Source organism: Lytechinus variegatus, chromosome 19, assembly GCF_018143015.1.
Source record: "Lytechinus variegatus isolate NC3 chromosome 19, Lvar_3.0, whole genome shotgun sequence".
Lineage (NCBI taxonomy): Eukaryota > Metazoa > Echinodermata > Echinoidea > Temnopleuroida > Toxopneustidae > Lytechinus > Lytechinus variegatus.
This window is the reverse complement of record NC_054758.1, coordinates 2,307,699-2,332,323: the sequence shown is the minus strand read 5'-3', so window position 1 is coordinate 2,332,323 and position 24,625 is coordinate 2,307,699. Positions and strand designations below refer to the sequence as shown.

General features: G+C 36.4%; 1 protein-coding gene across 1 annotated transcript in view; it reads left to right on the top strand.

The window, feature by feature from the left end:
* Positions 1-24,625, top strand: part of LOC121406213 (small subunit processome component 20 homolog) — a 66,207-nt gene that overhangs the window by 27,969 nt on the left and 13,613 nt on the right. Inside the window, 21 exon segments of the mRNA XM_041597236.1 lie at positions 2,789-3,000; positions 3,699-3,865; positions 4,410-4,485; positions 5,301-5,430; positions 5,852-6,075; positions 6,762-6,973; positions 8,270-8,414; positions 9,472-9,562; positions 10,585-10,658; positions 11,141-11,423; positions 12,340-12,486; positions 14,047-14,184; positions 14,516-14,787; positions 15,782-15,867; positions 16,623-16,882; positions 17,163-17,302; positions 17,902-18,058; positions 19,596-19,694; positions 20,145-20,312; positions 20,830-20,996; positions 22,794-22,935. Coding sequence (XP_041453170.1) covers positions 2,789-3,000; positions 3,699-3,865; positions 4,410-4,485; positions 5,301-5,430; positions 5,852-6,075; positions 6,762-6,973; positions 8,270-8,414; positions 9,472-9,562; positions 10,585-10,658; positions 11,141-11,423; positions 12,340-12,486; positions 14,047-14,184; positions 14,516-14,787; positions 15,782-15,867; positions 16,623-16,882; positions 17,163-17,302; positions 17,902-18,058; positions 19,596-19,694; positions 20,145-20,312; positions 20,830-20,996; positions 22,794-22,935 — 3,390 coding nt within the window.

Below are 24,625 nucleotides of genomic sequence, written 5' to 3'. Positions count from 1 at the left end.
AGATGCCCAGACTCCCTTTCATGAGGAATGTCTAATCCGCGCTCCCTCCTGACCTATTATCGAGGAAAGCAATTTAGCACAGGATGTTTATAGAAATCGGGCCACGCGCGCGTCTTTTGATTTGACAATTGAATACTTTCAAAGGTTCCGATACGAACAATAGCTTTTCTCTCCGTTGAGATCAAGATTAAAATTCCTCTGTCTCTTTCCCCAACACCTTCCATTGACTTATTGCCATTAAAATACATAATTTTTATTAAAATATTTGTTTCGACTTTAAGACATTTTGCATCAACAATATGCGTCAAATTTCCTGTAATCTAACTGATGATGATGACGATAGGGATGATGGTAAAGATGCCATGGATAATGTCGAGAATGATAACAAGAAATCAAGGGGGAAACAGCACACCCCCACCAGCACGACCACCAGCACAAACACTGGCAGCGTTACTTCCACTTATCAAAAGCATAAAGAAAACAAATAGTTTAAAATAAATAAATCAACTTATAGCTGTAGCCTACTTTGCATATTTAGAAATAAAGGATAAAGATGAAATTTAAGATTGAAGAAATGTATAAGCTATATACATGTAATTCTTGACAAATCAAACATACAGAAAATTGAAAGATAAAAGCGGAAAAAGAAATAACGAAGCGATGGGGTGTGAAGGTAGCAATTACTAACAATTTGTAGAAATTTAGATCTTTATAATTTGTTAAACCTTTGTTTATTCAAGTAATATGTTTGTAATGGATCATCTATCGGAAAAGTAAGATATTGCTTTCGACAATATCAGAAATTATATTTACTACACCTCTTATTTGTGATATCGATAATTACCCCGTCATTGAAAATATTAATCTGGTAAGGATTAATTTGACTTCCCCTTTCCTGAAAAAAATGAAATGAACATCATTTGCTGTTCACATTATATATAAATGACACCAATAAACTTCTTTATAACGTGCATTGTCAATATTTTATTCATGCGGTAGGACTCATGCACAATAAACATACTCAATATGTTAGTACATTTAACATTTTCAATTATCAAATTTGCTTGATATATTATTTTTTTCATTTAGTAGTATATGATATCAGATTTGACATATGAGCTCAGCGTGTAGGGGTATTTACCCATCATCCTTTTGCTGGCAAAAAGGGAAAATCAAAAGAAAGCGGATCATCGGAAGAAATGATACATTGATTAATATTAATTATTTCTCGCTAATAAAACAAATGAGGAAGAATGAAAAAAAAACGCATTGCGGAAAATGCATGAAATTCACAGAATTTTGTAAATAAAAGATCACACACATCATACTTTTTATTTCGCCCTTGCCGCATTGACTTTTAAAATTCAATAACTTTGTTATTTGTTATCCAGTTTTTATGAATTTTTCGGTAATTTGCTCAGTGAATCCTGCCCTATTTATAAAACTATAAAACTTTCAGCCCGGACCATCCCTTTAATGATAATAAGAATAAGGTGAAGGAGAAAAATATCGAAAATGATAATAATAATTAAAATAACAATAATATAATTATGATAATCATAATAGTCATACTAATAATGATAATAATAATAACAATAATAAATTAATAAATAAACAATGAGTGTGATGATTGCAGTGCGACGAGAGTTGGATGACAGCCTTCTTTACTCATATATTCATAACGAGAACAATTTTGTGAGAATGCAAAAAACAAAGTATAACCCCCCCCAAAAAAAAATACAAAATAAAAATCTCCCCCAAACCGTGCACATTTGCAGGCACAAAAAAGCCTTGACACAAGAATACTACCATACCGGCCTGCAAAAGACCCGATCGATACCTCATGAATATTCATGTAACAATAGCGAATGGGCGAGTAGTGCTGGGTGAGGAACATCGTACCGCTCTGTCATTGGTCAATTCTGAGCTGAATGCCTTCGCACACTCGCCTTTGCTCTGCCCATAGAAGTACGTGTATTGCTACACACAACCGTTATATCACATGTTTCTATAGGGGAAATCTTGATTCAGATCGCGGCAATATCCAAAATCAACTCTTCAAAATAATGATGCAAAAATACAATTTTACTCAAAAAATGTCTATGTAAACCACTATTTTTTATATGATAAAATGAATTGTGAATTTCTTGCCAGTATAACAACATAAAAAAACACAGAATATGGTGTTGATTTTCTAGCTGTAAAATTGGTTAAACAAAAAAAGTTACTTTGTCACAAATAGCTGCCACCGGCATAAGTGGCCTATGGGCACAAATAGCTGCCAATGGCGCTTAAAGAGTTAAGTAAAAATTGATTCATCACTCATTAATTTGCATCTGAAATTAGCAATCGATCGTAAATATTTTCTTGCAATGCCCCTTTGGTATCATTCAAGGTCAATGAATTTTGATAATGTTGTATCAATATTGAAATCATTATGAAGGTTAAGTTTTTTATATGTCATCATAACTTTAAAAATATATGAATCTGAATCCTAGAAGTAATGGTATTTAACAAGAATCACTGATCATCTTGCATGTGTTTCAAGTCACATGATTAAGGTGAATGAGCTTTGACCTTGTTATTGTATTAACATAAAAATATTGACCAAGATTTATATGAGTCTGAATTTTTCAAGAATATTATGCAGGTATTCCCTATTCTCTATCGCATAATACTTAAATATTTTCGAGTTTGGCCAAATATTGAATAAAATTTCTGGTCACTTTCATCAATTAAATACAAAAATGGACTCAACATTTTAATTATCTACTCATATCTTTCCTAGCTGCTCTCAAGTAGAAACGCAGACATTCAGAAGGCCGCCCTCGCTTGCCTGTATACGTACAACTACAGATATCTGATGCCGTACAAAGAACAGCTTGATGAGTTAATGGATGACAAGCTCTTTAGAGATGCTTTGGTTCACTTTGGTATTGATGAAAGCACTGGTATTGTTGACCCTCTCCACAGAGAAGGACTGCTGCCTATTCTTTTCAGGTATGATATTTTATTGTGATGTCATAGGAGAAACATTGTGATGTCATAGGTATTTTATTGTGATGACTTACATGTACATGTAGGTCTGGTATTGTGATGTCATAAGAAAGGTATTGTCATGTCATAGCTATGGTAATTTGATGTCATATGAAAAGCTATTGTGATGTCATATACATGTAAAAGGTATACAATTGAAAATACCACTCCTATTGGTTTTGAACAAAATATGGAAAAAAAATCTAATTTTTCAGGTTGACTTTTGGCCACATGACTTTGAAATGGAAGGACTGATTTTCTCAAAGTTGATGCCAAAAGGTACACAAGGCTTCAAAGTGATAAAAATTCTGATTCATTTGGTCTAATAACCATTTCGTCCAATAGCCTTTTTGTCCATACACCATTTGGTCTAATTGGACCGAGTGTTAGTTTGGCAAAATAATGAAAATAAAATGGATATTAGACCAACTGGTTATGAGACGAAATAGTCAAAGACGAATTGGGGATAGGACCAAAGGGTTGTTAGACGAAATGTTGAGTGATTGAATGGCAGACTAAATGAAGGTAGACCATGTAAAATGTGGACGAGTTGGTAATGCATGTAGATGGATCGACAATTTACCGGGGGGGGGGCGTGCAGGCTTTGATACTCCCAGTGCAGTTAGGGCTAACATATTCTTTGATGATGTCCATTGCTGTAGGATCCTGTATGGGAAGATGTTGAGTAAGACAAGCCCTGGAACCCAAGGCAAAGGAGGTATAGCGATCAGGAGATCGGTCATTCTTAGGTTCATCGCTGGTTCTACCCCGGAAGAGATGAAGGTCTTCATGGACCTTGTAATGGAGCCTTGTAAACATCTTATCAAAGGTATGCAGCAATGGTGGTGGTGGTGAGGATGATGATGGAGATGGTGATGGTAGTGATCACAATGATGTTGGGGATAGTCATGGTAGTGATGACGAGGATGATGAAGATGAGGATGATTGTGATGATGATGATGATAGTGATGGTGATGTTGGTGATGATGATGATGGTGATGATGATGATAGGGATGGTGATGATGATGGTGATGATGATGATGAAGGTTTACATGGAGCTCATTATAGAGCCTTAACAGTTTGTAAAAAAAATGATGGTGGTGGTGTTGGTGGGGGTGGTGATGCTGATGCTGTTGAATGCTTGTGATGAAGAAGATGGTGGTGATGATTCTGATGACAATGATTATGATGATGATGCCTATGATGGTGGTGGCAATTGCATTGGAGGTGGCTTTAGAGATGACGATTATAAGCGATGATGATGATGATGGCGATGAGACCATACAGGACCATTTTTAATCTGTTCACAGCCAATTACATGTACCCTTTAACAACATGTATCACAATTGAACTTGTCCTTTGCTTTATTTCAGATGATCTACGTACCATGCGATCTGAGTGGCTCTCACAAGACCTTGGTGCAGTCGTTCCACTCAGAAAACAACACAGGTTAGTCTACATATTCAGACACACGCTCATTGACAATATCTTGGTGTTCACTGGCAGAAAATATGAGTCAGATGTTTTACCCAAAATTTACAATAGTAGCAGTTCACAGCCAATCAGAATCAAGGAAAGTTTTCAAATCTGACGAGTTGTAGGATGGGACGAAAAATGTTGATAAAATGCTCCCTTGGGAAGCATTTAATGAAAGTTGTTGGGACGTTTTATCCGACAAGTCCTGTTCCATCTGACAGTTGTCATAATAACAATGGTTCTCTGCCAATCAGAATCAAGGAAAGTTGTCAGATCTTACAAAATGTCGCATTAAATGTTGATCAAATGTCCCCCTGAAAACTGATTTCATTTTATTTAATTTTTTGTGAACTGTGGCTGACCTTTGATATTAACGGTGAAAAAAGTAGTTGCAGCAAACTATTATTTCAAGAGAAAGTCTTTAATATTAGTTAAATGCCACCGTATTATTGTATAGATCTAGTTCTGGTACATTGAAATAGACTTATCTTTGTGATATCATGAAATCTTAGCTGAAAACCTATCATTCTGATGACCACTGACACAAAAAATGTATAAGTGGGACAGTGTATTAATATTGTTTGGAAAAACACCCAATGGAATTTTATGGAATTCTGTGCTTATTTTGCTCATTTCTCAGCAGTTACACATGTTCTTCCAGAGGCAATCGGCACATATTGGTTTCTGTTTGAACTCATTTTTAGATCGCTACCACTTCTTGTATTTAACTTACCCAATCACTTTAAGAATGCTTTGTAATGAAATTACTTAAATGTATCATATTTCAGTATGCTAGACACCATCGGAGTAATCTTCAGTAAACTAGGTCATCTGATGGACTCATACCGCCCTCTGCTGTTCCGTTTGATCACATGTGCCGTGGCCAGCTACAATCTGTTGTTGTCAAGGAGAGATGAAGTAAGTGGACTTTAATGAACCAGTAACATGTCTGGGAAAACTGAATTTTACTGAAACCACAGTGTTATAATGTGGTTTAACTATGGATAGCGATATATGTACAAATCTTTTACTGTTGATACTTAATTCATCAGTAACAGGCCTGGGGCGAATACTCCTTTTTTCCATTTCTGGGGTAAACAATAAAAAGTTCAAACAATGGAGATTCGGGGGGGGGATTCAAAAAGATTTAACTATGACTTAAAGTCGAACTTAAATGCCGACGCATACATAATATGCAGTGCGCAATCTCATTGATTAATTTGAGCAGTAAGTTCAATTCAATTCAATTGTGGGAGTCTGCTTCTACAAATTTTTATGTGCAAATGATTACTTTAATAGAGATTATGATAGTGGTACAAATGATCTCTTTGCCCTTTAGCTTCAGCTGTTCTGTAGAAACCAAGTGAAGAATCTACGTCAGGTCTGCATGCAGAGACTGATCGAGTTCTTCGGCCGATTCAACGAGTATCCCTACTCGGAGACTGAGATTGACGCTGTGTTTGAGGGAGCTGTGTATCCTCAGTTGAAGGAGCTGACTTCGCAGAGTGTAGGGGCTCCGTCACCGTTACTCAGGCTAGCTTTCACCTGGAGCCAGTACACTAGGTTTGTCAAGCTTTTAAGTTTTAACGTTAAATTTATTTCTGCAAATTTACTGTAAAGATAAAATCTGATGCAATCAAAGTACACATAAAAAAGCAGAGTAGATTACAAATGTTTGTGTGCGCATGTGTGTGGGGGGGGAGGGAGGTAAATCTATATTTGGAAGCATTCTGTAATGTTTTTTATTGTTTTTTTTTCAATTAACTTTGTCATATCGTTTTGTAATCATAAACAGCAAAAAGTAAGTCTGTTTAAAGAAGCGAAAGTAAGACTAATCACATGTTTATGATTTGGGGTTGGAAACAGATTTGTATTTATTTTGTACACAATATTATGTTTTTGAGCAAGTCTGTGATCATATGCATGAATGAATTGTTAGACAGCTTCACAACAATATGTAGATTGATTCATTATACGCGCTAGGCTTGCCGAAAAAAAAGAAAGGAAGCGACAAAGTTATGATTTTTTTTGGCAGTTGCGAAATTCATTTAGAGAGATGAGGTAAAATTGACCTCCCCCTGTTAACTGAGGAGTAAAACGCTTTATTTGGTTTATGATTGTTATATAAAGACAATATGAATAGTGTGTTTGCCAGCTCTGCTTGAAATCTTGAGTGCTTACTGCATTTACTGCAAAGATGGTGATTTATTTTTGTGACATATTTCATCCCTACCTTTGTTTGTTTGCAGATACCACCATCTACTAATAAAGCCCCACCCCGATGACCTCAACGTGACCTTACTGCATCAGGTCATAGGCCTTCTCTCGGTTCCCAAGGTCTGTCAGCCGGTGGTTGCCATGGTGATGGACATCATTGAGAATCTTCTGATGTTGAAGACCGAGGAGGAGGAGGAGGAAGTTGAGGCCGATCTTCAGGACGAAAAGGAATCTAAACGGACAGGTGATTTATCCTACAGATTTTGTTTTTCTCATTGTAATTCATGATGCTGGTCAATGATATAAAAATTCTAAAATGACTGGTGATTCATCCTTCATAATTTTGGTGTTCATTGTACTTCATGGTGCTTCGTAATAATATACAAAGTTAATCTAAATTGACGGTTAATTTATCCTTCAGAATTTGTTTTCTTTTTTTCATTTTACTTCGTAATGCAGTACAATGATATAAAACAAAAAATAAGTGACAGGTGATTTATCCTTCAGAATTTTGGTGTTCATTGTACTTCATGATGCTTTTAATGATATACAAAGTTAATCTAAACTGACGGTTAACTTATCCTTCAGAATTTGTTTTCTTTTTTTTTCATTTTACTTCATAATGCAGTATAATGATATAAAACAAAAAATAAGTGACAGGTGATTTATACTTCAGAATTTTGGTGTTCATTGTACTTCATGATGTTGCATAGTATACACAAAGCCTAATCAAGCTTTTTTTATAATATAATAATAATAATAATTGGCATTTATATAGCGCTTTATCAATCTACGACTGTTCAAAGCGCTTCACAATTATTATTACCCGGTCACTGGATTCATAGCATTCCAAGCAGCCTGTTAGGCGCAAACATGCGAAACCAACCACAATGACGGTTTTTCCTACCGGTACCCAATTAGCACCTGGGTGAGAGTGGCAAAGTGTGGATTGACGCCTTGCCAAAGGGCGCTAGGCCATGGTGGGATTCGAACACACGACCCTCTGATTACAAGGCGAGAGTCAGATCCGCTACGCCATATCTGTGTGGGTTTATGATGAAACATGTCAAGGTGGACAAGAAAAAGCCAAAAGGAACTGGTACATTTAGCTATTGAAGCTTCTCCCATCTCTGGTCAATGAAATTTGACAACTAATATGGTTGAGAGCGAGCTTGGATTTAGTCTTCCTGACCTTTTAGTTCACAATCAAAACATCATTAGGATGTTATGCATACATTGATCAAACTTGAAATATTTTCAAATGATTGATTCGACAGTTTGTAGGTTGCTCCATGGGCGATGTGCATGCTGATTCTTATCACTGCAAGTGATTATATTTATTATATTTATTACTATCATTATTATTATTATTAGTAGTAGTAGTATAATTAATATTATTATTATTATTACTATTATTAATCTATCAGCAACTTTTTCCATGAATGGGACCAAACTACATGTACATGTATTTTGTCTTTTGAGGGAAAAGGTAACTGGTATCTTATTTTCAAGCAACTGTTTTGTTTTGTTTCCTCTCAAGGTGGTCTGAGCGCCGGCATATCTATGCTTCTACCTCACATTCCAGCTATTTTGACACATCTCAATAGTGCAATCAAAATACAACACAAGCCTGGATCAAAGACTACCCCGTCATTGCCTGTCAAAGAGTTAGGCATCCTCTATAAGTAAGTTTGCCTGTGCAATAGTCTTTTATTCCCTCTACCCACCATAGTCTGGATGAAAGACTACCCCGTCATAGCCTGCCAAAGAGTTAGGCATCCTCTATAAGTAAGTTTGCTTGTGCAATAGTCTTTTATTCCCTCTGCCCACCATAGTCTGGATGAAAGACTACCCCGTCATTGCCTGTCAAAGAGTTAGGCATCCTCTATAAGTAAGTTTGTGTATGTATTGCTCAGTCATTCTCTTTACCCATCATAGTCTGGATCAAAGACTACCCCTTCATAGCCTGCCAAAGAGTTAGGCATCCTCTATAAGTAAGTTTGCCTGTGCAATAGTCTTTTATTCCCTCTACCCACCATAGTCTGGATCAAAGACTACCCCGTCATAGCCTACCAAAGAGTTAGGCATCCTCTATAAGTAAGTTTGCCTGTGCAATAGTCTTTTATTCCCTCTACCCACCATAGTCTGGATCAAAGACTACCCAGTCATTAGGTATCCTCTATACGTAAAGTTTGCCGGTGCAATAGTCTTCAATCTCCCTCTCCACTTTATTTGGTTGCTGGAAGCAGTATTTGTTTAATTATTTTTTTCTTTCAATCTGTTTTGTTGCCTAACTGTCCTATATTGTAAAATTAATTATTTTGTTTGTACCTCTAGAATTTTGATAATATATGAAGTGTTTGCATTTGTCAGGTTTGGTGGAACATTTCTTCAACATTTTTTGTGTGACTTGTCTTCCAATTTAATCCCTTTCCTCGATTGGCTGTGGAGCTGTCCTTGTCGTAACTCTTTGATATGAGCAAAATGTGTTGTTTTGTGGAGAAATATAGGTAGTTATTTGATTTTGAAATATTTATATATCAGAAATTAAACTATGCTATATTTAACTCCAATTTCTTTAGAATTATGTAGAGCATACTGTACAGACAGGACGTGTATTCCAAAAAAAAAAAAAATTTTTGAAAATATTCAGGGATGCTTCCTTTTGTTATGGTAAGTGTTGGGTAAAGCATGACTTGTCTGATAAAATGTTTCACTGTTGTTGTTGTTATATATTTCCAGGATGAGTGGTTTTGTTGAAGCGTCGGATCTTTGTTCATCTCTCGTTGGATTGCTGCTGCCGTACCTTCAAAAGTCAGCTAGAATATCAGAGGTGAGAACAAACGTCTGTGTATTGCTGGGCCCTGTCTTACCATAAAAAATGTACGATTGATCCAATCAACCTCAAGTACATGTCATAATAGACCAGTTCGTAGTTACCTCATGGGCAATTTTGGTCAAATGACCTTTCATTTCTTTCATCATGATAGGCAGATTTCAAAGCAAGATATTACGTAAGCTTGCCTTACATAGCAGGATGAAGAAATTGAATAGACCAGGTGACTAGAATGGAACACCAATGAACACTTAATGAAGGTATTTGTTGCATTCCTACTTTGAATGCATATCTTAGCATGTTGCACAATGTACTTGACAAACTGTGAAATACCAGTCGTTCGTGGAAGCATTGTTGTTTTTTGTGGATGTAAATGAAAACGACAATTCAAAAGAATATATGAATAATCAAGACATCAAAGTTGGTGCTTATCTCATTAGATTTTAAAGCACCATGTCACTTTAGTACAAATGACCTTCCTCTGATCATGCGTAGAATCTTTTGATCATGCGCAGAAAGGAACTATGAACTGGCTTATTTCCTAAGGAATTTTCCACAATGTTCTTTAAAAACAAAGAAAAGCCATTCTAAAGTTGCGATAAATGTTTGTTGATGTGAATTCTATTTGAAGTGTCATCCAAGATTCAACCCATACACCTGTACATAATGAACTGACTGCCTAATTTTTTCTCATCTGGGGAGCGTTTCGAAAAAGGATTTGTCGGACGCTTTGTCTGACGAGTCTTGTTTGATCCGACAGTTACCATAGTGACAGTGCTTCTCAGCCAATCAGAATCAAGGAAAGTTGCCAGATCTGACAACTTTTTGGGTGAAAATGTTGATGGAATGCTCCCATGGTTATATAGGCCACTTTTTCATGTCTCTCTTTACATACAGGTCATTATATGAAGGTTTCATTATCCTTTGTTAGAAAGTGCAGTACCAACGGCCTGTGTATTCCCCAAATCCTCTAGGTTATCTGAGTCTGAACAAAGTTTCCTTACATTTTTTTCTTCCAGAATACAGAGGTTGAGATCCTGAGTACTATCAAAAACTTGATGAAACTGATAGATGATACAAGCTGCTTCCTAAAGTAAGTTACACACCTGTACTATTTCCCTGTCAGATATTCCTGTCAGGAATGAAATTTACAAGAATTGAAATTATCAAAATTGAATTGTTTGTAACTCATTTTGAAAAGCACATTATTCACACTTGATGGATTGATATTTTTATTTCATTATTACTATGAAGGGAATCTTGGGGCCCTTCTTTAAAGAGAAAATATTTCGAGCAAACATGGATATCAGTTTTGATGTTGCTGGCCGTCCATAGTTATGGTTGATTGGATCAATCGCAACTCTTTGTAAGATAGTTCTCTAGGGCCCGTTGCAGAAAGAGTTGCAATCAATTCCAACTATAAGAAATCATGCGTAACTTGATTTTCAACCAATCAACAGCGTGCATTTTGGACATGCGTAAAAACGCAACTCTTTCTACAACGGACTCCAGCTGTGTCTTTCCCATGTTTCAAGATGGTAACATTTCACGATATTGAATGATATTTGTTCTTAGCCCAGTATCCCGGCTTCTCTACCGCACAACATCCCGCACCTCGCGCCTTGTCCTCGTCCAAATCTTCTCCGCCATGGCCACCAAAGACTCCGCCCTCGACGACATCGCCCGCACCGTATCCCGCCTGAATGCGTGGGACAGGAAACGCTTGGATGAACCCGATTACACGTTACGTCTGAAAGCGTTCCGACTAGCCAATCAGATGTTGGAGGATGATAGCCGGAAGTTGGACGTGCGGTTCTTTACTCCTCTCATCCACAACTGCTTCTATTTCATTCTCAAGGTATGTTCTGATTCACTTGTTTCCTGTTTCATAAAACTTATTGTCATAACAATTTTATCAATAACAGTTTAACCCTAACCAGACCGGGCTTTTTTGCGTGTTAGTATACCGGCTTCCCTACCGCTCAACATCCCGCACCTCGCGCCTGGTCCTGAGGAGATGAACTGGTTGCAGATGAATTAGAATTAGACTAAGTAGTGTGATACACAAATGGATAATAATAATAATGATCATAATAATAATAGTAATGACAACAACAACAATGACAACGACATCATATTTTACCCAGGGTAGTAAATCCTGTTTTGAAAAATGTTCTACTCGCAGGCCCTGTTTAACGTGATAATGTATTACAAAAAAGTTGTGTGTTCATTAATTTACCAAAATCATAAAGCTCTAATGAATTCCAATATGAAGAATAACATTGTAGTTTATCTATATGTAATGAATAAATCATCTAATTCATCTTGTAAAGCACAAAGAGATTGTGAATATTATGTACTATATAAATGTCATATTATGATTGTTATTATTAATATCAGTTGTAGGCAGTTGTTGTTTGAAGGTTTGCATGGTGGCATGTACAATTGCTGATGTGGTTTACGGTACACCATGTGGAGTGTTATAGAAACAGTGGATAGAAGAAGAGAAGAAGTGGATAGGCGAGAAAGTGGAGATTTGAGAGTAGAGTATTCTTTCTTGAAAATAGTCCTGAAAAGGACTGTAAACCAGAAGGAATGTTGAGTGAGAACAGCTTGAGTAGTAGAGCTGATGAGGAGATGCTGGCTTGAGTCGGCAAGTAGAGATGATGAGTAGTAGAGAGACTCAACGTTTCGGACAGGTTGACTGTCTGTCTTCAGGAGTCAGTTGTAGGCAGTTGTTATTGTTACATGTACCTGTATGGTTTGTTTTTCAGATTGATGACATGGCGTTGAGGGATAACTCTAGCCACATGATCAACGGTGTCATCAAGAAGCTCCAGAAGGACGACACGGCTTTCGTGACGATCGTTGAACATACCTTTATCCCAGCGTTGAGAGATGGTCTGAGGGCTAAGACAGAGGTGAGAGGGGGATTTTATTTAAAGGACAAGTCCACCCCAACAAAAACTTGATTTGAATAAAAAGAGAAAAATTCAACAAGCATAACACTGAAAATTTCATCAAAATCGGATGCAAAATAAGAAAGTTATGGCATTTTAAAGTTTCGCTTATTTTCAACAAATTAGTTATATGAACGAGCCTGTTACATCCAAATGAGAGAGTTGATGACATCACTCACTCACTATTTCTTTTGTATTTTATTATATGAAATATGAAATATTTTTATTTTCTCGACGTTGTCATGTGAAATGAAGTTTTATTCCTCCCTGAACACGTGGAATTCCATTATTTTAACATTTTGTGCTTCAGGCAAGGAGGTCCTAATCGTCAAATTCGTAAAACTTGAAATATTGTATAATTCAAACAATAAAAAACAAAAGAAATAGTGAGTGAGTGACATCATCGACTCTCTCATTTGGATCTAACTGGCTCGTTCATATAACTATTTTGTTGAAAATAAGCGAAATTTTGAAGTGTCATAACTTTCTTATTTTACATCCGATTTCGATGAAATTTTCAGCACTGTGCTTGTCTGATTTTTCTCTATTGATTCAAGTCAACATTTTTCTGAGGTGGACTTGACCTTTAAGAATATAAAGTTTAAGATTTAACCAACTTTAAAAACTATTTAGGGGGAGCTTTCATCCACTCCTGTGGACTTACTCAAGCCAATCGATCATACTGCCTGAGATCTGTACCTTTGGATATCTATTATCAACAATCTTCATTCCAGTGATCAAGAGAGACTGAGGTACATGTACAGATCGCAGACAGCATGATCAGTTGGCTTGAGAAAGTCCACAGTTGTGGATGAATGCTCACCCCAAATAATTTTTTTAAGGTCGGTTGAAGGTTAACTTCATTAAACTTACGTGTATCATCTCCAACTGATGAAAGTTTTCTGTGTAAAAATTTTGAATGATTGTAATAAAGATATTTATTCAAATTAGCCACACATGGAAGCCCTAAAGCTGAATTACATGGTGTTTACAGTGATTGTAACAGCGTAGGAATTACATGAGAGCGATGGGGAATTTCACCCCAATGACAGCCCAAATCCCCCTAAAATTCCTTCAAAATGCATGCTTTGGGGGGCGATCATTCTTTCTAGAGTCGCCTTAAGATCTGTCACAAACAATATTCATGTTTATTCAGAAAATCAATATTCTAACTATGGCAGAAGAATGATATTTGCATATACTGCATAGTGGCTTGTTACCCATCATAAATAATCCTTAGAAAAAAATGAATAGCCCCAAAATTTCTGCAATCACCCTAATGTAGAAAAAAGCCCCTGAAAAATTAGTTATTTTCTACCCTGGATTGCAATAATTGAGATACCAAGTAAAAGGCAGTTTTCACAGGAGCAAAATAAGCGTAAGGTAGTTATTAAAGAGACTAATTACAGGGATTAAGGGGATCAATTACAGAGATTAAGGGGATTAATTACTGGACTTCCTTGTCTTGGAAATGAGGTTGTGTTTGACAATTGTTTTCAATTGTTTGACAATTACATGTAGGTTGCTCGCCATGAGAGTTTGGCCATCCTCTCTCAGCTGGTCCAAGCCTTCCCCTCTCATCCACACTTTGAGACCATGTCGGTGCTTCTTGATCCTGACGTTGAAGTAGATTTCTTTGAGAATATCAGACACATACAGGTAAGATGGCGATGACTGTGATGATTATGGTGGTAATGACGATGGTGGTGATGATGATGGTGATTGTGAGGTTGATGGTGGTGGGGATGATGGTGGTGATGATGATGATGATGATGACAAGAAAAATGTCAAAAATTTGATGATGTCCATAATCATATGATAATGATTTTAGATTTCAAAGTCAGATTTTTCATTGACGGAAATCTTTTTGCCCACTACATGTATATCTTGACCATATACGTATGATACATCATTTGCATGCAGTATTTATTATCGAAATGTTCATATCATATTATCAATGGAAAACCCTTTCTCTCTTGTGAATCATTAGCATCATAGAAGAATGAGGGCGCTTCGTCGCCTCTCCAAGTTCTGCCAAGAAGGGAAGCTATCGGGGAAAGTCGTCCAGCATTTTCTCCTTCCCGTGGCGACCTCGATGATCTTTGACCCCGAGGTCGCGAAGAACATGAACCTGGTGGTGGAGGCCATCGCGGCTGTGGGTGGTATGGCTACCGTGTTGTCATGGCAACAGTATCTAAGGCTTCTAACCCAGTATCTGAGGTTGCTCATGAGGAGCGTAGAATTTCAGAAGTTGGCCGTCAGGTGAGATTTCATGTTGAGAATCACACAGAGTGAATGATATATGTACAGCCTCCTGCTCTATTCAAGCAGTAAGCCATTTGGGCAATATGAAAAGTTACATTACTCCAATGTTGAATGCTCTGTAGAGGTGTTTTGATTTCAAACGTGGGTCATGTATGCACGTGTGAATGCGGATGATGTGGTTAGGTTAACTCTTTGTCCGCCAATTCGCCGATTGGCACACTTGGTGCTTCGCCAAGTACGCCGATGGGCAATAATCTCATGACAATCCGATTACATTGATTTAAACAATGCTATCAATCACGAAAGCTACGCTCCCTAAGCTGCACTTCCTGCCTTACCATTTACAAAAGTGACCTAGGCTTGGAGTATTTGGCCTGTACTATTATTCTTTGACAAAGGGGTTATAAGTAGCTTGTTCTCATATTTTGTAAAAATCTGGGAATGAATAGCCTGTACACTTATAGTTTGCCAATTGAAACTTGAAGGTTTCCATTGATCAGAGATATATCTTCTAAACATGAATAAATATTTATGAAATATACATGAATAGAAAGCTAATTTCATACTAGCTACAACTTTACTGAGAACCTTCTTCTGTAGGAAAAAGCATAAAAAAGTTACAGCCATGTAAACTACGCATGCAAATCCGGAGCACCCATTTCTGTTGTCCACAGAATTAATCCGGCAATAGATGATTCTGTGCATGGCGGACAAAGAGTTAAGGGGGATATATGTCATATTCATTATTTCACAAGTTTGGATGCCATACATGTATGTGTTAAAGTACATATACACTGTATACCTGTTTAAGCATTGTACATGTCAAAAATATTGAAATATGAGAACACTATATGGAATGAAAATTCGTAAGTTTAAAACTATTATTTGTGAGATGTACGTTCAATGAATTAACTTTGATTGCATGCTGTCGAGGATTCATAAAATTATTTATTTCATAATGACTATTTTATATTTTATTGAACTTGAACAGGTTGATTGTTGCTGTTTTGGATGCATTTCACTTTGATCTTTCAATGTCTGCTGGACTAGAAGACAAGGAGAAACCAGTCACACAAGGTATTTATAATTTGATGGTGGTGGAGGTCGTGATGATGATGGTGGTGGTGGTGGTGATGACTACGATGATGATGATGACAATGGTGATGGTGGTGGTGATGCCTACGATGATGATGATGACAATGGTGATGATGACGATGATGGTGATAAGGACGATGATGGTGGTGGTGATGATGATGATTGTTGTGGTGGTGGTGGTGATGATAATGATGATGATGATGATGAAAATGATGATGATGTTGGTGATGGTGACGGTGCATGCTAGAGAAGAAGACAAGGAGAAACCAGTCACATAAGGTAATTGATTGATAGATTTGATTAATTATTGCAATTGATTAATTTGATTAATATCACATACATGCACCTGGAAAGAAAAATATTTATAATTAAAGCTAGGTTTCTATAGTGTCAGCAAATAATTTCATGAAAAAAGTCGTTAAAATCAAGGTTAATTGTCACCATATAAGAACCAGTGGAATCATGAAATCTGAGCTAAAAGATGATTGCACTATAGATCACCAACACGTAAGAGCTCATGTGGGACAGTGTATTATTGCTTAGAAAAAGACCCAATATCGGCTTGAAATGCCATTTTATATTTTGTTTCATTTTCTCAGAGATCACACATTTCCTACCAGGATAATGTGGTACATATGTATATTTTTTCCAATTTATACATACAAACACTTTTATTTATGCTATTGATTATTTTGTGAATTAAACATTAATCTTGTGCAATTTCTGTTTTTCATAAGATGAAAATCAAGATGGCCGCGATGAAACTTCCACCGGAGAGAAAGAGAGTACCGAAGCCAAGGAAGATGGAGATGATGTTGATGATGATGATGAAGAAGCTGAAGAAGAAGATGAGGAAAGCGAAGATGATAGTGGTATAGATGAAGAGAAGGATAAGATAGAGAAAGAGAAGGAGAAACAGGTCGCCATAGCAACTAGGATTCATCGTACCATCGTCCGCAGCATCCTGCCTCAGCTTCATAAGATCATCACCAAGAAGGTAGCTTCACTATTTTCTTGTAGAAAATAAAAATATTTAAATAATCTATTCCGCAGTTGCATCTATAACCAGGAGTAAAACATGACCAGCCAACCCAAAACCATCAATGATTTGCCAGGGAAGGTCCTCTGTGAAAAGGTAAAATAGTGTATTTGGTTGTCAAAAGGCCCCTAAAATCTAGAAAAGAGATTCCTGTTTTGATATAATTCTGATGAAAGGCCTTTTGTAATCATGATCTTCTAGTTATACTTGAAATATTCCTTTGATGTTATTTTTACAGACTAGAAGCGAAGGAGAACACAAGAAAGCAAGGAATAAGATCGCCCAGGATGAAGAGGTTCTAAGAGTACCCATAGCTCTAGCCGTCATTAAGCTGCTCCAAGCACTCCCAAAAGAAACTATGGATCAACATCTGTACAGGTATGATAGTATACAAGATGATGATGATGAAGATGATGATGGTGATGATGATGATGATGATGATGATGATGGTAATGATGATGATGATGATGATGATGGTGGTGGTGATGATGATGATGATGATGATGATGGTAATGATGATGATGACGATGGTGATGATGATGGTAATGATGATGATGATGATGGTGGTGGTGGTGGTGGTGGTGATGATGATGATGATGATGACGATGGTGATGATGATCATGATGATGGTAATGATGATCATAATGATGGTGGTGGTGATGATGATGGTGATTATGGAGCCATGGAATAATTTCCCCCAGCAAGAAATAAATCCACATTGTGCTGCACTCAACCCTGGCGAGGTGAATGGGTACGTGGTAGGAAATTATTCCTTGAAATGTTTTCACGCTGTAAAAGGCTTCGGGCCTAAAGCCAGGGTAATAATATCCAAGTCCTTTGGAAGCACATAGGGATATGTTAAAATCTCATAATGTGATATGTGTTAAAATACAAGAACTTTCTTATTATTATGATGTTGATGATGATGTGCAATAATAATTTCCCTCTTTAAAAAATCTATCTATTTTGTCATCCAGTGTGCTGTTGAAGGTGTGTCAGATGTTACGAAGCCGTTCCCTGGATATCCGTAACATCACCAGGGACACTCTGGTCAAGATCCTAGACTCGTTGGGTGTGAAATACTTTGGTCTTATCCTCAAGCAGCTCAGGAACAGTCTTACAAGAGGGTTTGAGGTAAGTAGTTCCTACATGGGAACATATTCATCATTGATATATTTTGAATGACAGCTGTTGTAAGCTACTGAAATCCTTGCATCTGATTGGCTCTGAACAAATTAGAGAAAATCACTGACTAATTTTGTTTCCTGAAATTCTATTTCATTGAATGATTGGTGGAATGAATGAAAGATTGGCTGATAAGAGAAAAGAATGAATTAATAAATGAATGAATGATTCGTGAATGCACGTCCATTGATACTTTTAAACGTTACCTTAAGACTCGTCTATTCAATGCCTCTTACTCTTAATTGTTCCTGGATCGATTACTATTATATTTGTACCTATTCTCTTTCGTTCTTTCTTTCTTCTCTCACTGCCCCTTGGGCATTCTGCCGAGTGGATTTGGCGCACTATAAATTACATATATTATTATTATTATTATTGATAGATTGATCGATCGATTGATTGATTGATTGATCAATAGATTGATTTCTTTGAGTGAGTGAGTGAATGAATGAATAAATGAATGAATTGATGATTGAGTGAATGGATGGATGGATGAATGGAATGGATAAATGAAAAAAATAATCAAATTTAAAGTTTACCTTTAGCTATCATCAACAAGTTGAGTAAATCATTTGTTGAAGCAGGATGGTAACTTTCTCTCACATTCTGATTTTGTTTGTAAGTTTGATATTCATTGTAATTTTCTTGATTATTATTCTGTTATATCTGCCATACCAATTGAATGGAAAATGGTTTGCAAAGAACCTCCTAAAAAAAGTGAATTACCAAGAGGAAATTATATATAACATAAACAAGGTAACAAAAGTGTGTAAATATATTCTTAAAACGTGTGTTGAGAAAATTTTTGAAATTCTTATTTCACAAAACAAATGGAAAAATATTATTTCAGATCCAATCGTTATATGATTCCTTTTAAATGTACTTTTTCAACAAAGCTTAGATATTTTCAGTACAAAATTTTTCATAATATTCTTGGCGTTAACAAGTACTTGAAAACTGTTGGTATATCACATTCTGATTTATGTTCCTTTTGTTCAGCACACACGGAAACTATTGCTCATTTATTTTGGGAATGTCCCCTTACTCGTCGATTTTTAGATGATTTTGAAAAATACACTCTTAAAAGTGAAAAAAATTATCTTTCAATGACTTTGTATTTGGCATACCAGCTGGAAATTCTTCTTTTAATTTTGATATTTTATATGCCAAATATTATATCTTTTCAACTAAATGTTTAAAAGGAAACTTATCATTCTCATCATTTCAAAAGAAATTAAAGTATCAGCATGAGATAGAACGAACTATGCACATGCAACAAAATAAGTTTATTGTATATCTTGATGAATCGAGGCACATCGAGCTTATTTAAATTATGTATTGTGTATATGTATGATATTGAATTTGATGTATCACATACATTTTGCATATGTTTATATGCGTTGTGGAGAAATATTGAATAAAGACTTTCTTTGAAAGAGAAAAAAAAGTTGATTCATACTGTATAATCATTTTTGTTCCTCCTCAGCTTCATGTTCTCGGTTTTACTGTCCACCTGCTGCTCAAGAACATCTCTCCTAAGTTGACCTCTGGTGACCTCGACCCCTGCTTAGACTCACTTACACAGGTTTGTGAATATTCATTTCAAAAAAATAATAATAGTGATATCAGTGATATTAACAATAATGATTATAATAATAGTAATGAAAATTATAATGATAATGTTAATCATGATAACAGTAATGAGGTTAATAAGAATCATACTAGTACTACTACTACTACTACTACTACTACTACTACTACTACTACTACTACAACTACTACTACTACTACTACTAATAATACTACTACTACTACTGCTACTACTACTACTACTACTACTACTACTACTACTACTACTACTACTACTACTACTACTACTACTACTACACTACTACTACTACTACTACTGATAGTAATAATTATACTACTACTAATGATAATAATACTAATAATACTAATACTACTAATAATACCAATACTAATGATACTACTAATGATAATTATGTTGATGATTTTTATCCTCTCTCTTTAACAGGTCTTCAACCAAGAACTCTTTGGAGCAGTGTCGGAGGAGAAGGAAGTAGAAGGCATTGTGGGAAAGCTGCTTGAAGCTCGGAGCATAAAAGCCTATGATTGCTATGAGGTGGTGTCAAAGTTCGTAGGTCAAGGGTCAATCACAAAGCTGATCACTCCTTTGAAAGAGGTGAGCTGCTTTGAAATCTATTTTATTTTGAGATACAAGATTTTAAAGCCAATCAATTAAATCTAATTTAGCCTTCAGAATTCGAGTGTTCTTTATTTGTAAAAAAACAGAAGTAAAATTGATCAAAGACAAATACAAGTTGTGGTTACAATCATCTCAATATCAGTTTGAACAGAATCCAATAAAATGACCACCCACGTGTTTGTATTTTTAAATAAAAATTAAGTGCCAGTTGGATCTGAGAAAACAAGTGTAATTTCTGAAAATTAGCAAAATAAGCATGGAATTCCATAAAATGTCAGACATGTTTCTAAGCAGTATTAATACACTGTCCCACATATGCCTATTTATGTTAGTTATCATCAGAATTGTCAGTTTCCATCTAAAATTTCACGATTTCACAAAGATGATTTGATTTGAATGTCCAGACCTAGATCAACCTTGATTGTAAAAGCTCTGTCCAGAAATGATATTTTGCTGCAATTACTTTCTATAAACTTTAACCTGCTTTTCACAGATTCTGGATAGATCCAACAGCCATCGGGCGGTGAACAGAGTCCGGGAGACACTGCGGAGGTGCACTATGGGTATCCAAGAGAATGCTGGGATATCCCAGGAGGCTTTGCTCATCTTTATCCATGGACTGACATCAGAAACGCTTCCTCTGCTCAAACCAACTGCAAAGTGAGTTCACCGATGACAGTTCCCAACACAATCTAATACAATGCAATGTTTTTACCAGTACAATGTCCACTGCAGCTGCCCAACCCTACAGACTCAGTGTCCCAAAGTCAATTATTTCTCTTCATCAATCTTCATATATACATGTACCAAGGATGGCTTGACTGTGGAATTCACTTCCAGCCAACACATTCCCTTTATAAGCTCCCAACGTGGACAGATTTAAGAATAATTTTAATTCATATTTAATTAGCTTTATATCAAACTTTCTACTATTTAATTATGGCTTATTGTATGAGAGTTATGGGCCACTTTTCATAATTTTATACTGCCAACATCAGGCCCAAAGAACAACCTAAAAAAAAATTTAAGTTCCAAAAAGTAACGTTTCTTATTTAAAGGTTAGCCATATTGCTAGGAAAAGTAAAATCAGAATTTTCTGCCTTTCTGCATGCTACCTTGTCAGAGTAAGACCAAATCGGCTTTGGGTCACAGCCCATGCTGGCGTCATAACAATTTGGAATTAGATTTTCTTTTATTCCTACTTGGAGGTTAGAAATGGACTGGAATTTAAATTTCAGTTTTCCTACCACTCAATAGGGCCGTCTGCACCATCCCGAGTTTTCAAATTAGCGCGCTATTTCTGATCCGGCAAATTATCCGATCTGAAAAATCTCGAGATTGTTTGTAATGCAGACGCAATTATAGTTCGTAGGATTAATCTCGAGATTGCAATCCCAAGTCAACTCGGTTTATTTGCAAAATAGCGCGCTATTTTACAAATTAACCCGCTAATTCGTAGGTGCAGACGCACTCGGGATTGGACTTTGGTTAATTTATTTATGACGTCAGTCCATAATGCAATTCGCGTTCTATTTCCGCCTTGGTCAAAACATAAACACATCGCGATTGTACCGAACGCATGCGAAAGTCAACTTTAACGTGAATAGCGTTCATCAATTCCCCAATCAGCAACGATGGTGTCCCCCCAGCCTAGTCCCCCAGTGAATGGATTTTGGGAGAGACCAGACCGATGGGGGAGGCGCTCATTATCGACGATGGTCATGGTCAATAACAAAACTGACAGCAGTGTCATCTTATTCCTTCGCAAAATGTGAGCAAATAGCATTTCTTTCCTCCTCTCTCTCTCCCTCTGTCGTTGCCTCCTTCTCCGCCATCATGTTGAACAAAGAATACTTCACTCGCTTATAATTATAGCGCGGCTGAGCTGAGAGGATTGTTGCATAACAACGGTCGAATTCGGCAAAATTGCTAGTGAAAAGACTACATGTACTTGATTGCATATCGCGGGAAGTTATTCAAAAGCGCGGGCCGTTGAAACTCCAAGATCGAAAGTGCGCATGCTTGGAATATCAGCTTGATGCCTCGCTCGAGCAAGAATCGCTCTTCTTGCGATCGTGGAGACGGGGTTTCTTGAATCTCAAGATTAATCGCGAAGAGGGCTGATCGGGCTAAAATCTCGAGATTGAGCAAACCTGGGATGGTGCAGCACCACCTAGTGGAACTCTGATCGTTAAGATTTATTGGTTATTAGTTTTGGAAAGAAGTGTTATTAATATTGAATCAGCCATTTCATGTTTTTATAGTTACCGACAGTGGCGGACCGTGACCCTTAGGAGACAAATGATTGGAGGGGCACTGTATTCTTTGTGAACAATGCTGTGCCCCTCCAATGCTTTGTCTCCTCCGGGTCACGGTCTGCCACTGGTTTCCGATAAATTGTTAGTAATGTTCAATCACTGATAAACTTTGGTATGTATGTTGAAATGTAATGTGTAGGAATGAGAAGAAAGACAGCGTGAAGCCACATGAACGACCGCCGAGTACGTACTTATTACTCCCAGCACCAACAAGAGCGGGTCTGGTACCCGAGACTAGCACCAAGACTCATATTCATCTGCTCGTTGAGTTCGGTTTACAGGTAAATATTTTTAATGGTATCTTTTATTATTCTGAGAGGTTTGCCAATCGGTTGGTCCATTTCTTAGATAATTTTTTACAAATTACTTTGTCAAAGATACATGTACATATCTTCTCATTGATTTTTTTTTACAGGTTGATATGTATCTTTCATCATTCCAAGGCTAAGCTGAAAGGTTTATAATTAATTATTCTCTCTTTCTTAATCAATTCAATTCATTTATTTAATTCATATAGAACATACATGTATATTTCATAAACACTTAATAAATCTTGTGCAATGAAAAATTAAAGTATTACTATTTCTATTATTATTGTTATAATTATCATTTTTATTATTAGTATTACTGTAATTGTTATTATTATTAATGTTATTATAATTTTTGTCTCACCTGCGAAGCAGAGTGAGACTATAGGCGCCGCTTTTCCGACGGCGGCGTCAACATCAAATCTTAACCTGAGGTTAAGTTTTTGAAATGACATCATAACTTAGAAAGTATATGGACCTAGTTCATGAAACTTGGCCATAAGGTTAATCAAGTATTACTTAACATCCTATTAGAGTTTCATGTCACATGACCAAGGTCAAAGGTCATTTAGGGTCAATGAACTTAGACCATGTTGGAGGAATCAACATCGAAATCTTAACCTGAGGTTAAGTTTTTGAAATGTCATCATAACTTAGAAAATATATAGACCTAGTTCATGAAACTTGGACATAAGGTTAATCAAGTATCACTGAACATCCTGCATGAGTTTCACGTCACATGACCAAGGTCAAAGGTCATTTAGGGTCAATGAACTTTGGCCGAATTGGGGATATCTGTTGAATTCCCATCATAACTTTGAAAGTTTATGGATCTGATTCTTGAAACTTGGACATAATAGTAATCAAGCATCACTGAATATTTTGTGCAAGTTTCAGGTCTCATGATTAAGGTCAAAGGTCATTTAGGGTCAATGAACTTAGACCATGTTGGAGGAATCAACATCGAAATCTTAACCTGAGGTTAAGTTTTTGAAATGTCATCATAACTTAGAAAATATATAGACCTAGTTCATGAAACTTGGACATAAGGTTAATCAAGTATCACTGAACATCCTGCATGAGTTTCACGTCACATGACCAAGGTCAAAGGTCATTTAGGGTCAATGAACTTTGGCCGAATTGGGGATATCTGTTGAATTCCCATCATAACTTTGAAAGTTTATTAGTCTAGTTCATTAAACTTGGACATATGAGTAATCAAATATCACTGAACATCTTGTGCGCGTTTCAGGTCACATGACCAAGGTCAAAGGTCAATGAACTTTGGCCGAATTGGGTGTATTTGTTGAATTACCATCATAACTTTGAAAGTTTATGGATCTGATTCATGAAACTTGTACATAAGAGTAATCAAGTATCACTGAACATCCTGTGCGAGTTTCAGGTCACATGATCAAGGTCAAAGGTCATGTAAGGTCAATGAACTTTGGCTATGTTGGGGTTTTTTGTTGAATAACCATCATATCTCTGTAAGTTTATTGGTCTCGTTCATAAAAAGTGGACATAAGAGTAACCATGTATCACTGAACATCTTGTGTGAGTTAGAGTAGTATTCAAAGTCAGCACTGCTGCTATATTGAACCGCGTGATCCAGTGAGACGGCCAGAGGCATTCCACTTGTTATGATTATCACTATCATTAA